The 15,353-nt window shown below is 45.1% G+C and overlaps 1 protein-coding gene across 4 annotated transcripts in view; it reads left to right on the top strand.

The window, feature by feature from the left end:
* The window catches only part of LOC144101282 (receptor-type guanylate cyclase Gyc76C-like), a 329,269-nt gene that overhangs the window by 296,853 nt on the left and 17,063 nt on the right, over positions 1-15,353 (top strand). For all 4 annotated transcript variants that reach the window (XR_013307978.1, XM_077634377.1, XM_077634378.1 and 1 more), the window contains 10 exons: positions 1,269-1,441; positions 2,619-2,760; positions 3,404-3,606; positions 5,273-5,378; positions 6,427-6,505; positions 7,097-7,202; positions 7,449-7,604; positions 8,474-8,578; positions 9,335-9,406; positions 11,906-12,086. Coding sequence is in view for 3 of the 4 variants with exons in the window: in XM_077634377.1 (XP_077490503.1) it covers positions 1,269-1,441; positions 2,619-2,760; positions 3,404-3,606; positions 5,273-5,378; positions 6,427-6,505; positions 7,097-7,202; positions 7,449-7,604; positions 8,474-8,578; positions 9,335-9,406; positions 11,906-12,086 (1,323 nt within the window). In the remaining variant the exon portion in view is untranslated. The remainder of the gene's footprint in view (positions 1-1,268; positions 1,442-2,618; positions 2,761-3,403; positions 3,607-5,272; positions 5,379-6,426; positions 6,506-7,096; positions 7,203-7,448; positions 7,605-8,473; positions 8,579-9,334; positions 9,407-11,905; positions 12,087-15,353) is intronic.

Below are 15,353 nucleotides of genomic sequence, written 5' to 3' on the forward strand. Positions count from 1 at the left end.
TGGCAGCCAAGGGAACTAAAAGTGCATGTTCCAAATTCTTGGTAAATTCCTGTGGACGTCCCGTCCGTGGACGTCCACAAGACGTCCAAGGCAGTTTCAATGCTTACTGAGTTGGCCCATCATGGCATAAGTTAGTGCGAGGCCACAAGGTGTCACGGACATTTTGCTATGTTTGTTTAAGTTGCCTGTAACATCCTGTTATTAATAGATGCAGTGTTATGATGAAACAGAGGATTAATTCCAAGTAAAGGTTAGCGTTACAGGGTCTGGCAGAGAATAGCATGGATAGATTGACAAACTTGCACCAATATGGTAGCTGCAGTCATCTCAGAACATGGCTGATTGTAGTTCATGTAATGTATGTTGCACTGTGCACATATCCTGCATCGATGAATGATGCAAATGGGGTCTTTATGATGTCTGTCGGAGTCTCTGAAAGCATTGCATGCACTCCTGTTGGCAGCATTAAGAAATGTACCAATTGTAGCAAGGCATGCTCGCTCAGCATAGACCACACGCTACATTCGACTTTGCATCCATGGTATTGAATGGTGATTGCATTGGAACCTATATCATTTGTTTTGGAACAACTAACAGTATGTAGTCTTTCCTTTCTTCGGTCATCATTTGTTAGTAAAGGACTATAAACACCTTATTTTAGTTGCATGTCCTCTTCTCTGTTATGATGCATAGGACAGTGTACATGGACCACCATGTGGTGTTTGCCTGCGACCGCTGCATAACTTATAATTAAATTTCTTCACTCATGCTGTTTAGGTTTCATCACTAAAACGATGGCTGTGGCATGTGAGAAGTTTTAGGTCACGTGAGGCATCAAAAAACCTGCAGTATAACTGCTGATGTGTTGTTTCTTGTTATTCCAACTCTTAAAGTTGGCTTGCTTAAGAACTGCAGTGAATTAAAACCTTGTGTCAGAGGTTATATTATTCATGCCTCACATGACCTGAACACTCCTTACACATCACAGCCATCATTCAGTTGCTGGAACCAAAACCAAAACAGCATCAAGAAATTAAATTAAACGCTATCTAGCAGACTTAGGGGAATACCATGGAGTGATCCATGTAAATGCCTAATGCATCATTTGAAGAAGAAAAGATGCAAACAAAAATTTGGTGTCTATAGTCCTTTAAGCTTCGATGCAACCTTCTTCAGGCAGGCAGAGCGCTCAAGCAAACCCATTGCAGCTCGTTCAGCTGGTTGACTGCAATCATACAGTATCGTGACACGCACCCCACGTCGTGCAGCCAATGTGCAGGGGAAGGACATCCGGGCACTGAACGACGCGTGCAGCCAGCTGATGGTCATCGTGCCCAGGCCTCCCGCCGGCGAGTTCTATTCCAACTTCACTGAGCACGTGCGAGAGAACAACCGGAAGGAGCCCTTCAAGTTTCCTCCTGGGCTGGCCTCCTTCAAGATGGTTCGTGCCACGACACTTATCACTGTTCGCCATTGCCAGCTGTCTTGTTCATTTCAGGCCATGCTACATATAAGTTTGTACTTCACATTTTTTCTTTTGTCTTAAGCCTTGTGATAACTGTTTAGTTGCACGAAGGGAATTTCAACAACAGACGTGCTAGCCTTCACTTGCTTATAGACTAATCTGCTCGTTAGTCTGCAGATGCCTCTCAAATGTTCGCCACCTAGCTACATTCTAGGCTACATGAAACTGTTTCATGGGTGTGCACCAGTTCAAGTGTTACAACAGTTAACCATCACAACTGGTTGAAAAGCAACAGACGGTGTGTGTTTGTTATTTTTTGTTCAGGCTGCATATCGTATACGATGAACCATCGACAAACTGCATGCCAGTGAGAGCACCTCAGAGTGACTATTACAGCTATTACAACAGCATAACTATTACAATCTGCATGAGCAGGATAGGTGGTGTATAGATACATAAATTAATCAGTCAGTCAATTATTCGTCTTGTCAAATAACTTTAAAAGCATCATAACTGTGCATCAAGGTGCACAATGCTGGAGAGGGTTCCGAAGCTTCACTGTCGTGTCAATTCCAATGAAGCTTTGGTGGAAACCCTGGTTTCTCGCTCAGGGGTAGCATAATGTTGAAGTAGTTTAGCTAACTGGATAACAGGGGTGGATTTATGAGTAAATCATGGGAGGGGCTGTATTTTCGTAATGCACTCCTTAAACATTTTCTCGTGAGGGCCCCCCCACCACCATTAAATATTTCTTTACTGTAAAAACCCTCGCCTTTTACAAGTATGCATCATTGATCTCTCTAGAGTGCCCTTCTGGGCCTCCTTTTGGCTTTGGGTATCTCAAGGAGTATCCATAATTTTTCATGCCCAGCGGTCCCCGTGAAGGAGACTGATAATAGACAAATAGCAGCTTGGGGTACATTATATGTGTTCGCATTGCCACTTGTGGACTGTATAAATGCGCGGCACAGCTTTGACGGACTTTGCATTTGATAAAAGTATTTTTCTGTTTTCCTTGTCACACATTTAACAGCACAGCATCGATGAATCTCTCAGGCATTTTGCTGTCCTCCTAGGGCTAAGTGGGAGTGATTGCTTTCACAGTTAATTCTCTGATAGTGACAGCGGTGCATGTGCTGCATCCTTTGTGCAGCACATCACGGAGTACGCGTCATACCTGTACGACTCAGTGATGCTGTACGCGGACGCCGTGGCAACGCTCATCCACAAGAACCACAGTATCACCGATGGCCGAGCCGTCATCCGGGAAATTATTTCCAGGAAGCGCTACAAGAGTGAGTAGTTCCGTTCTGCTTGTTTTCTTAATTAAAAATGTGCATATTCCAGCCCCCTTTGTGATGTCTGTACATCGTAATATTTTTGAGCCGGAAACATACATTCACCAGCTAGTCAAGGAGTTAAACTGCTTTCTGGCGGGGGCCGTGCATTTGTATTGGGGCTTTTGGGCATGTAACACCTGTGGCCATGTTAGCAGGCGCACTTAACGAGAGGGTGGGGGCCAAACAGCTTTAAAAATAGCGACCGCCATGTTTGAGACCAGAGGCATGGTGCGAAAACTTGCGTGTTCATCTAATGCTCTTATCGCCACCTGCCCCAGTTTGCACTGAAGAAGCTGTAGCAGCACCATCACCGGCGGCAGTGCAGTGAAAGACTGCTGTTGCTTGGTGTCACCCGTGTTCACGCATTGAAGCCAGCAATGGTGCTGCTACAAAGCTGTGAGATCCCCTCTTTGGCATGGCTCCGCAGTCACGTGACGGGCAGCTTATCTATTTGCTACCACAATTAGCTGGCCAGATTGGTGATGGGGGTGGGGTTGGGGTGGGGGGAGGAGGAAGAGCATGGGGACTATTTCGTGTAACGTAATCAAGATTGTCCCTCAAAGCAGTGTATGCATGCTGTGGTGGTGGTGCGGTGCAGGCGTGACCAACGCCGAGATGAGCATCACGGAGAACGGTGACGTGGAGGGCAACTACACCGTGCTCGCCTTCCTGCCCATTGCCGATGAAGAGGCAAAGCGGATGGGTGAACGCCTCGCCAAAATTCGCCACGAGGACACGCTGAGTATCACGCGCCTCTTCCAGCCCATCGGTGGCTTCAAGTACGGCGAAGGGAACGTCGCCGTAAGTGCAGCGTTCGCTCGCGCGGTTGTCATGCACGCAGTGAGCTCACAAATGTAAAGACCTGGGGAAAAGTTTTCGGGCCACAAGTGTTGCTTTTCGGCCATGTTCCATTACTTTTGTTAATGGAGCTAGCATGACCTTCTACAAGCACAGCTCAAAACGCGACCATCTGTGCGTTAATTACTTGTAATTCAAATGCTCCAGTTGGCAAAAAGGCAAAGACAAGTAATAAGTGACTAATGACCGCACTGGATTTCTGCATTATATAACTGAGAAAAAATTAATCCAGTAATTCATCCTGTAGAAAACAATATTCTCCGAAAGAAAACCTACATTTGCACTCTGAAATAAACATCGAAAACGGCGAATTTTCAGAAAATTCAAAACTGCTAACTTTATGTGGTTTGAACAATTTTGACCAAGGCAATGCCGCCCAATGCAAACGTTTTCAAACCATAGTGCGTCCGCATTTGGTTTTCGGTCGCTGGCGCGCACTGACTGTGGGACGGCTCTGATAATTAGTGACCTATCAAGATCATTATTACTGATCGACACATTCTGAAGCAAACACTAACGAATGGCACCGATTACTGCGTCACACCGCATGCTCACAGCAGTCATAGGCAGCTGGAGACCTGCAACAGATGGTACACTCGAGATGGTACGTTGCGAAACCCAGTTGGGCACTTGCAACATAAAGGATGTGTTCCACCTAAGGCTTTCTGCAATTTTTAAAAACAGGCTTTTTGAGTTAGAAGACGAGCACTTTTTTTTGGCACAGCATTGTCAGCAGCGTAGTGCGTCAGAATACAGTTAAAGCCTGTTTCATATGCAAGTGGAAACACTCGCGATTCCTGCCGCCAAGGCACGAAAACCGGTTCAAGCAGTTTTGGCGGCTTAGGTGGCCAGAGTTGCATGGTTCCAACAAGATGGAAATTTTTTGTCGTGACGCACTGCTCAGTAGCTCAATTCGCTGTGTCACTAGCATGTCAAATAACTGAAGACATGCCAACTAATAGGCTGTTCAACTAATATTGAATGATTGATGTTTTACAACTATTACTATCAAGCTGCTTATTTATTGAGAAGCACATAGCCCACAGTAAGAATTTCTAAACCGTGATTACCCTCGCCGCCGTGACTGAACAAGCCTCGACCATTTCTCGCGCCATTCAAAAATCTCGTGCGTGCGGACAGTGAACATTGACGTCCGTCAAATCATGTCACTCCATGGCGCACATGCCACGTGACACTTAATCTCTTCCCTGCCCGCAATGCAGGGCTGCACCACTCTACGCCACTTCGCTGCTTGAGCGCGGGTAAGGCAGAGATTGTCACATGGCACATGCGCCATGAAATGATGCAATTTGATGGATGTCGCTGTTCACCGTCCGCAGGCGTGCTATTTTCAAATGAAGCACCCTGCATAGCTGCATAATGATACCCTTCCAGAGAGTGTGTATGAGTAGGAGACCTTCCTACCACCACCACTCCTCCCGTGCCCGTGGTGAGTTAGGTTTTTAACTCCCAGATGTTCTCTCGTTGTCAAAACGAAGCGCAGACAGAAGACAGAAAAAATAAGGAGTTGTCATGCTGGCAAGCCTAACATATGCTTATTCTTCCTCTCTCCTTCTTTTCACGTTCTTATCAATGGCGGGGCACGAAGGAGTTTGAGCAGAGCACCAACAGCAATGCTTTGTGGAAGAATGGGCAGCCACCCCTAGAAGAACCACCGTGCGGCTACGACGGCTCCGGATGCATTGCACCTCTGGGTGAGCTTTTCTTGTTGCCTCGACGCAATAACCAGTGGAGCTCTTGGGAGGGCAGAGGAGTGGTGTGCATGCACAGAGCGTCCATGTAACAGAAGCAAAATCTTCGTGGCTTCCGGCTGCAAAGACCTCAGATTACACTCGCTATAATTCCACCTATGTACAGAACCTACACTTGGTGGGCTGTTATTGTGTTGTAGTGGACATGAGGCTGCGGCTAGCACAAAGCAGCAATAACTGAAGGCAACACTGCAAGAATTTTAGGCTGTTGCAAGTCGGTGCAGGTGCACCAGGTGAAAGGGCGCCGAGACTACAACACGAGAAAGAAGATGTTAGTAGTGTGTGCTTGTGCACCTTCTTTCTTGTGCTTATGTCTTCCTCACACCTTCTCATGTTGAGTCATTTGGAGGTACTGACGTAAACAGAGAAACTAGTACAGAAGTTCTAATTTTATGAGAGGATAAGTTATTAGAAATAAAATTTGTCTAATAACTAAGGCACATTCTTCTTTTATAATGATCCACATTAGGCATAGTTGCATGATTGGGAGTTTGAGCTGTGTTTCGTGGAAATTTCCAAGAAATCCTGACAGGCTTTCATTCTGTTAAAGGGCAGAGATGGAAAGCTGAACTATGGTCCCAAGAATACTTCTGGACTTCCTTTCACTTGAGTGGAAGTTGGAAGTGTGCATAGCGAAGGTGTGAGGGTGCTAACAGTGCAGTGAGAGGGGAAAATAATGTTGCAACTTGAAATGAGAAAATTCAGCGCGACGAATTAAGGCAGTGTGCATGAGGTGGACCTTAATGATGGAAAGGCCTTAATGACAGCAATTACCTGTTCCTGCAGTTCTAGCTGGTTCACGTTGAGTTTCTTTGGTGTTAATGGATAGATTGTGCGATGAGAACACCGGGGGCGCTGCAAGGATTTCGACTTGGTCAGCATTGTGAACTGGATGTTGACATGTAATACGAAGCACTATGCTGGTTAGTTGGCCTTTACAGCATACACTTTTCCTCTTTGTTCATTCGTTATTGTTCCACACTGGTTCCAGATAATCGACGGGAGATATTAGCCAGCGTGCTTGGCGTCCTACTCATTCTAGTGTCCGTCTTCGCAACCGTTGTCTACAGGTAAGAACTGCTGCCATAATTCTCTTGATTCTATATTTCAGGACAGTCTGTTGATTTGGGTGAACATGAAACTAATTTAATTGGGCAGTGGCCTAAATGCTTTTCACCACATGCATACCATCCCCAGAAAGAATGGATATCGCAGCATTAGCTGTATTAACCTAGTTTCCTGTGTTTCGCGTTGTCGCCATTGGTGTCCCGTCCAAATACCCCAAAGTGTAGGAAGACCCAGAGCAAAGAAAACGATTGCTGCCTGCTCTCTAATCTCCGACGAAGGCCAACTGGAGTAACCATGATGTGGAGCGTTACATCCCCTCAGCCTGAATCCACCTAATCATTGTAATCATTGTAGCCCTCTTATAACAATAAACACAGTGGTCATAACGCAGTGCCAGGCATCATTGTTAATCATGTCGCAAATGAGTCTCTGTTTTAGTGCGCTGCACCTAAAAGTTTACTCCCTGAAAGTATATTACTTTATTGATTTGTTTAAGGATACTACAAGCCTGAAATAGGCTCTGTATGCATTGTGGCTCATGCAGCCTTGTGTTAGCATTTACTGCCACCTCGCTAACCTTGCCACGAACGCAGAAACTGGAAGTACGAGCAAGAGATCGCAGGCCTCCTGTGGATGATTGACAAGCGTGACTTGGAACCTCTCACAAACCTGACAGGCCCCAAGCATGGAATCAGCAAGGTGAGGCGCCACGCTGATATGGCGTGGGCTGCACTTTGGGAGACAGTATCAGTCATTGTCATCATCACCACTAGCATCCACCTGTTCCTGCTCAATGCGTTGAGGGGAATTTTTGAGGAGTAGATTTCAATTAAGTAAAGTACCGGTTATTGTTACCAACCGCTGGAGTGCACACGTCTTTCATGTGCGATGACGACTGTGCCGCTCTGCAGCTTCGTGTCTTCTCTATCTCCCCTTCTTGGTTAGCTCAGCATTCTCAACCAGATGGTGAGCGACTCGCGGCTGATGAACCTCTCCGAGGACACGTACCGCTACCGAGGCACCATGACATATGTCAAGAAGCTCTCCTACCACCGCCGGTCGGCCGACATCCCACGGGCCCTCAAGAAGGAGATGAAGCTGGTGAGGGTGACTGGCTGGTGCCTTTGTCTGCATTATGCTGGTTTTTCATGGAGGGGCTGTTGGTGCTGATGTAAGGGCTGTTTCGCTGATGTGTGCTGGAGGTCTCGTCTTGTTTGCTGCGCTTCACATATAGGGTCGCCAACACAGTTGTCATCAAGGCTGCTAGTTGTTTCCTGTAGTCCGGCTGTTAGCAAATCAGTTCCGCTGTGTCTGCCAGCATTTTACGTAGTAACATGTCACGTGACCAGCCTTGAAGTTGTCACATGGTGACTTGCAGCCACACGGTGCTGGTCACCACGCGATCAGCGCCGTGACGTGAGCTGGCAAGAACCCCAAGTGACCGCACTGGCTACGTGACGGTTCACTGTGACATCACCGTGTGCATGCCTCGAAAAGAAGGCGATGACGAGCAATTGTGAGTACACAAATTGCAAAACCATGCAATGGCTGCACTGGATAAGCACTTTAATGGGAAGCATACTTGTCGAACCGTTTTTCTTGTGGTAAACTGCACAAGCAACTTTCTCTGATGTACGTGGCGTCACCGCTTTGCCTTTTCACCAATGGCGATGTAATCCAGGTGGGGAGGGACTGGGTGTTGTCAGAAATAGGTTATATGATGTCATGTGGTGCTGTGAAAATAAAGTTTAATATGATTTTATTAGCTTTAAATTTGTCTTGCAATATGCATCTTCTGACTAAGCGAGTTAATTCAATATAAACAGGTACACCTGGTGTGGCGTTAAATCTACGGAGCCATCTAATTGGAACTGCAATGGGGAAAAGATGAATTGTTTCAGTTTGAGTATCTGGGCTTTTTCAAGTGACTTATCAATGCTTTCGGGGCTCTTTTTTTTTTTTTCCCCTAGATGCGAGAGCTTCACAACGAGAACCTGAACCCGTTTGTGGGAGCATGCGTGGAGCCAAACTGCATATATGTTGTCTCCGAGATGTGCTTCAAGGGTAACCTGCAAGTATGTACCACAAAAAGTGACCTTGTATATTCACCCTTCTCTTAATTAGATGTCTCATCAGCATGAAGATAGCCAATAATATGTATGCATCGACCAACCACTTGTCTTATCGGATGAAAAAGCCAAGAAACCACAGAAGCGATACATCACATGCTAACACTTTGTGAAGGCTGGTTTTTCTTTTCCTTTAGTCACACCAGGCCCTGCGCCATACGTTCAAGTGGCCAACCAGCATCAGGTGTAATGAACATTTGCCTTAAAGGCACCGGTTGTGCTGTGGTCTTTGGTCACTAGGCTGTTGCTGTATTGCTTTTTTGCTGCATGCAGTAATATAGGGAACCTCTGTCATAAACTACCCGAACGTGCTTATCTCGAAATATCGGTAATGTCAAGAGTATATCTCATCACACAATGCATTCCAGTAGGTATACCTGGCGATTGTTGCTGCCTATCTGAAAATTTTTTCCTAACAAAATTCAAATATCTATAATTTTGGCCTCTGAAAACTAAAAAAAACAGTCATCAGACAGCAGTTTCCGTGGCCCGTAAACCGTGTAAACCAATAATAATGCAGCAATGCAACTAACAAATCTTTGCTTGTTGTACTTTGCATGATTTGGCACTATCGCATATGGGCTTTGTTGCCAGAACGTTGCTTGGAGGGTTATTGGCGGGAATTCGATGTCATTAAATGTGGATGTTATATGATGCACAAACAAAAACCTCGCATAACTAAGTGCTTTTTTTTCCCTCTAGGACATTCTTGAAAATGACGCCATAAGGCTGGACAACATGTTCATCGCTTCTTTTGTGTTCGACATCATAAAGGTATGCACTGAAGCTTTGGGTTTCAGATGTGTTTTACAGGGGACGCAGTGTTCAGAACAAATAAAGAAAGCGTTGGTATCAAAGTAATTCTGCTTAGCCACTTATTGTTCTAGTTTGGTCATTCTGTTTCAGACTGCCAATTTAGGTGCTGTGCTGCTTATGAACAGGCAGCACAGAGAGCAGGCCGTGCAAAACTTTTGATAAAGAGATTGAAAGGTGCTACATATAGTTTAATATAACTCATGTCTACAATGAAGCTTCACTCACATTCAGAAGTGCCGAACAGAATTCCTCAGTGACAAAAAGTAGACCGTTGTTAAAGCTTTTCTTTTTACCTAAACTATAATTATAACCTAAACCTAAATTATAAGCTCAATAATTTTGATGCTTCTGGCTTGTTTGACTCAATCAAACACTAAAAAATGCTTTTGTACTCCTAAACAAGAACCTGATCACAAGACAGAATACAGTAGAATCTCGGTGATACAGACCCGGTTGATACGAATTTCGCGATGATAAGAATTCGCGAAATTCCCCGGCCAGAGTGCATTGTGTAGAATGTGCAGAATTTCGGATGCTCCAAACTCTCTCCCTTGCCTCTACGGATGATAGAAACGTGCGATTCACGACTGCACCCTCGAGTAATAAGCGCTGCCCACACATCGTCGACATCGCGATCGGTAATCGCGTGGTATGCATCGTGCACGGTGAGCGGCGGTGCGTGGCCCACACATAGCCAAACTCGCGATCGCTAATCATGCAGTACGCACCGCGAGTAGTGAACTGTGGCTGCACAGCAACGAATAAATCTCGTCAGCCGTAAGCAGATCTGTGTCAACGCATTTTTCATGCTTCTGCATACGAATTTTGTTTGTTTTAATGATACAAAATTTTGGATGATAGGAATTTTTTCGTGACCCCGAGAGATTCGCATCACCGAGATTGTGCTGTAATAAGCGCAGTAATTTTCATTCTTCTAGCTTGTTTGATCCAGTCAAACATTAAAAATGATTTCATACAGTGTTGTAGTTGGACAGTGGAGTAATACAAGATGCCATGACAGAACTGTGGCTGCACAGCAACGAATAAATTTCATCAGCCGTAAGCAGATCTGTGTGAATGCATTTTTCATGCTTCTGCATACGAATTTTGTTTGTTGTAATGATACAAAATTTTGGATGATAGGAATTTTTTCGCGACCCCGAGAGATTCGCATCACCGAGATTGTGCTGTAATAAGCGCAGTAATTTTCATTCTTCTAGCTTGTTTGATACAGTCAAACATTAAAAATGATTACATACAGTGTTGTAGTTGGACAGTGGAGTAATACAGGATGCCATGGACCTTGGCCCACTGTTAACCACTGCTGTGTCTTTAAGTTGTATCCTACTATAATAACTTTTAAAAGGGTCGTGACATCATCGTTCACCACATTACAGTTTTGTATTGAAGTAGATGATACTTTAGCTTACCATTTTATTTCTGAAGTTTAGCGTGCTGGACACATTCTTTATTCTGCAATAAGTGACTGAAATTGAAACAAAGCTCCTTCCACCAACATCAACCGCCATCTTGAAATGCTTCTTGTGACAGCGTGAACTGACACCACAGTGGCCGGCACTGATGAGCTTTCGACAGATTACATGAACAGTGCTCACAGGTCCAACAATAAATGTGGCCTTGCATGCAAGCCATCATAACTGCTAATGATTACTGGGCAGATTCGTTAAAAGAACTCACAGATTGTCATGCAACAAAGGTTCTGGCTCCATATTCACTTTAGGCACAACTGCCAGAATCTATGACAACAATGGCACAAAGTGAAGTTTAGAAATATTCTGAGAAACTTTCTCCCAGCCAAGAAAACCACATTTGATGGCCTATAATTCCTACTCGAGGAACCCATATACATTTCACAAGACGGTGCTGGCATACACACGGCTATCTTTGAATGCAGTGCGAAGTTTGCGTCATTGTACAGCTCAGTTTGCTGTCATGCGCAGTGCTGTAGTGCAACTTTGCTATGCCGCATGCTTGCATGCAGCTTAGCATAATTTAATGTTTTTGGCGAACCTTGCCATGTTTTTTTTTATAAGTGAGCATGTTTGTGAAGGGTTCCGTGCTTAGGCGTTTGCTTACTGTATTTGCTTCTTAAGTAACAGAGTACGTGTGAACAGCTTGCAAGGTCAACTGCTGATGCTAAACGGAGCTCACGCCACCAGGAACTGCTGGCTTTCTGTAATCGCGGCTGGCCAGATATATCACATCACTCACAATCGAAAGTGTTCTGCTCCATCCTGGCCATTATATTTTTCGAGGTGGGCAGGGGCTGCTGTCGTGGCAAACTGTGTGGAAGCATGCCTTTTTTCTCATATCCAACTGTAATGTCTAGCGAATCATTCCAAAGAAAAAAACATGCAACCTAAATTTGGCGTCTCTTCAAAATGGAGATAGAGCTTTCCATGACATTCCATATCCCACTGTGTTGCTGCGTCGCAGGGTCTGCATTATCTGCATGAGAGTGATCTGCGTGTGCACGGGAACCTCAAGTCTACCAACGTGCTTGTCACCAACCTGTGGGTGCTGCGGCTGACAAACTTCGGTCTAATGGAGCTGAGGTCTGCCAACGCCGCGTCACGAGCCCACAAAGACGACAAGGATGTCTACCGGATGTACCGCAGTAAGAATGCTGTAATTACTTTGGCACGGTGATAGTTACACACTAGACAAAATTGCAATAGGTTTAGGATATAGTTCAGGAACCATTATCTGAAAAAATCGTGGCGTGCAAAATGTCAGTGAGAATTGCCGCAGCTATACGCCACGGATCACGTGATGATGACATCATTCTGTGCTAACATCGTTATCTCCATGCAGTACACCTTTAACACTTGACACTGTAAAAAGGAAGAATTGTTATATCTCTTGATGTGGATTTCTGTTCTGGTGACAAGGCACCGACTTGTCAGTGCCATGTTGTGTAGAATCAAGCTCGTGGGATAGGTTCTAGAAATAGCAGGGGAGAGTTATTAGTAGAGTTCACAGATAGAAATAATTTACGGATCATGAATACCTTCTTCTGCAAACAAGAGAACAGGAAGTGGACATGGAAGAGCCCCAATGGTGAGACTAAAAATGAAATTGACTTCATACTATGCGCTCAACCTGGCATCTTTCAGGATGCAGATGTCCTCGGAAAGATGTGTTGTAGCGACCACAGAATGGTAAGGTCTTGAATTAGTTTAAGCTTGAAGAGGGAATGGAAGAAGCTAGTGAAGAGGAAGTCCATTAACGAGTTAGCGGTAAGAGGGAAAGCACAAGAATTCAGGATATCACTGCAAAACAGATAGTCGGCTTTAACTGAGGCAGACGATCTTATGTTCTTACAATGAACGGTAATCTGACAGCCATCATTATGGAGTGTGCAAGTAGAAGTAGGCGGTGGGACGGTTCGACAAGACACCAACAAGTTATCTCAGGAGACGAAAGATCTGATTAAGAAAGGCAAAAGCATGAAAGCGTCTAACGCTACCAACAAAATGGAACTGACAGAGCTACCGAAGTTAATAGGCGCAAGGCAACCGACATAAGGAAGTTCAATATGGAGTGAATCGAGCATGCTCTAAAGAACGGAGGTAGCCTAAAAGCGGTGAAGAGGAAGCTAGGCATACGTAAAAACCAGACGTATGCGCTAAGAGACAAGGGGGGCAATGTCATTAGCAATATGGATAAGATAGTTAAAGTAGCCGAAGAGTTCTACACAAATATGTACAGTAGCCAATGTAATCATAGCGTTAATTAAAGAAACAGTAGCGCAGAGCAATGTGTCATCCCGTCAGTAACGAAAGAGGAAGTAAAGAAAGCCTTAGGAGCAATAGAAAGGGGTAAGCAGCTGGGGAGGATCAGGTAACAGCAGATCTGTTGAAGGATGGAAGGGAGATCGTTCTAGAAAAACTAGCCACCCTGTATACGCAATGCTTTATGACCTCAACCGTACCAGAAGCATGGAAGAATGCCAGCATTATCTTAATTCATAAGAAGGGAGACGCCAAGAATTTGAAGAATTATAGACCGATCAGCTTACTACTGTTACTTACAAGGTATTTACTAAGGTAATCGCTAATAGAGTCAGGGCAACCTTAGACTTTAATCAACCAAATGATCAGGCAGCCTTTCGTAAAGGGTATCCTGCAATAGATCATATTCACACTATCAATCAGGTGATAGAAAAATGCGCAGAATATAACCAACCTCTATAAATAGCCTTCATTGATTACGAGAAAGCATTCGACTCAGTGGAATCCTCAGCAGTCATAGCGGCATTGCGTAATCAGGGTGTAGAAGGGCCTTATGTCAAAATACTGAAAAATATATATAGCACCTGCACAGCTACCATAGTCCTCCATAAAGTCAGCAATAAAGTTCCAATAAGGAAGGGCGTCAGGCAAGGAGACACGATCTCGCCAATGCTGTTCACCGCATGTTTACAGGAGGCATTTCGAGGCCTGAATTGGGAACAGTTGGGGATAGGATTTAATGAATAGTACCTAAATAATCTGCGATTCGTTGATGACATTGCCTTGCTGAGTCACTCAGGAGATTAATTGCAAAGCATGATCAATGATTTAGATAGGCAGAGCAGAACGGTGGGTCTAAAAATTAACATGCAGAAAACCAAAGTAGCTTTCAACAGCCTAGCAAGGGAACAGCAGTTCACTATCAAAAGCGAGGTGCTGGAAGTGGTAAACGAATATGTCTACTTAGGGCATGTAGCAACAGCTGATCTGGATCATCTGATAATCTGCTAGAAGGATAAGAGTCGGGTGGAGTGCATATGGCAGGGTCTCTCAGATCATGAATAGCAGTTTACCAATATCCCTCAAGAGAAAAGTGTACAAGAGCTGTATCTTACCGGTACTCACCTTCGGGGCGGAAATGGGGAGGTTAACGAAAAGGGTTCAGCTTAAGTTAAGGACAACGCAGCGAGCCATGGAAAGAAAAATGATAGGTGTAACGTTAAGAGACCGGAAGCAGGCAGAGTGGGTGAGGGAGCAAACGTGGGCTAATGACATCCTATTCGAAATCAAGAGGAGGAAATGGGCTTGGGCAGGGCATGCGATGAGAACGCAAGACAACCACTGGTCCTTAAGGGTAACGGAGTGGATTCTAAGAGTAGGCAAGCGTAGCAGGGGCCGGCTGAAGGTTAGGTGGGCAGGTGAGATTAAGAAGTTCGCAGGTATAGGGTGGGCGCAGCTGGCAAAGGACCGGGTTAACTGGAGAGACATGGGAGGGGCCTTTGCCCTGCAGTGGGCGCAGTCAGGCTGATGATGGTGATGACGATGATATAGCCATACGCATGTTCGATGCTTTCACAGTGTTTCCTGATGTTGTCGGCATCAACAAGTGACTTGTGTATGCAGTGTGCCGGTTGATTGTGCTTTTTTTTTTGGCTTCACCGCGACCTTGTTTATTGTATGGCGAAGCAACCTTTACAGGCAGCAGTTGTTGGTGGCATACTCGCCATTTTATCCAGAGTGTTGCAAGTCATGCAACTGCAGAGCTTCCTGACTGGCCTTAATGCTGGAAACATACCACCTGCCCTGACAGGTAGTTGAATGTAGCAGGATGAGGTGGAAGGTCATCAAAGCCTATCATGTTTTAAAAATGAAGATTGGTTTTGAGGACGCAGTAACAGTCTTGCTTCTCGGTGGACACCTCAGCCGCACCATGAGGGAGGGAATTGGAAGGGAGTGAAAGAAGGAATAGAGAAAGAGGTGCCACAGTGGAGTGCTGCGGAGTGACTTCCACCACCTGGGGATCTTTAACGTGCTCCGACGTCACACACCATGCGGATGCCTTTTGCCTATCGCATCCATAGGTGGCCGCCGCGATCGGGTATCCTATATCATGCTGCATTGCTGACCTATGAGAATATTCTCTGGTGCAA

Source organism: Amblyomma americanum, chromosome 8 (assembly GCF_052857255.1).
Source record: "Amblyomma americanum isolate KBUSLIRL-KWMA chromosome 8, ASM5285725v1, whole genome shotgun sequence".
NCBI classification, from domain to species: domain Eukaryota; kingdom Metazoa; phylum Arthropoda; class Arachnida; order Ixodida; family Ixodidae; genus Amblyomma; species Amblyomma americanum.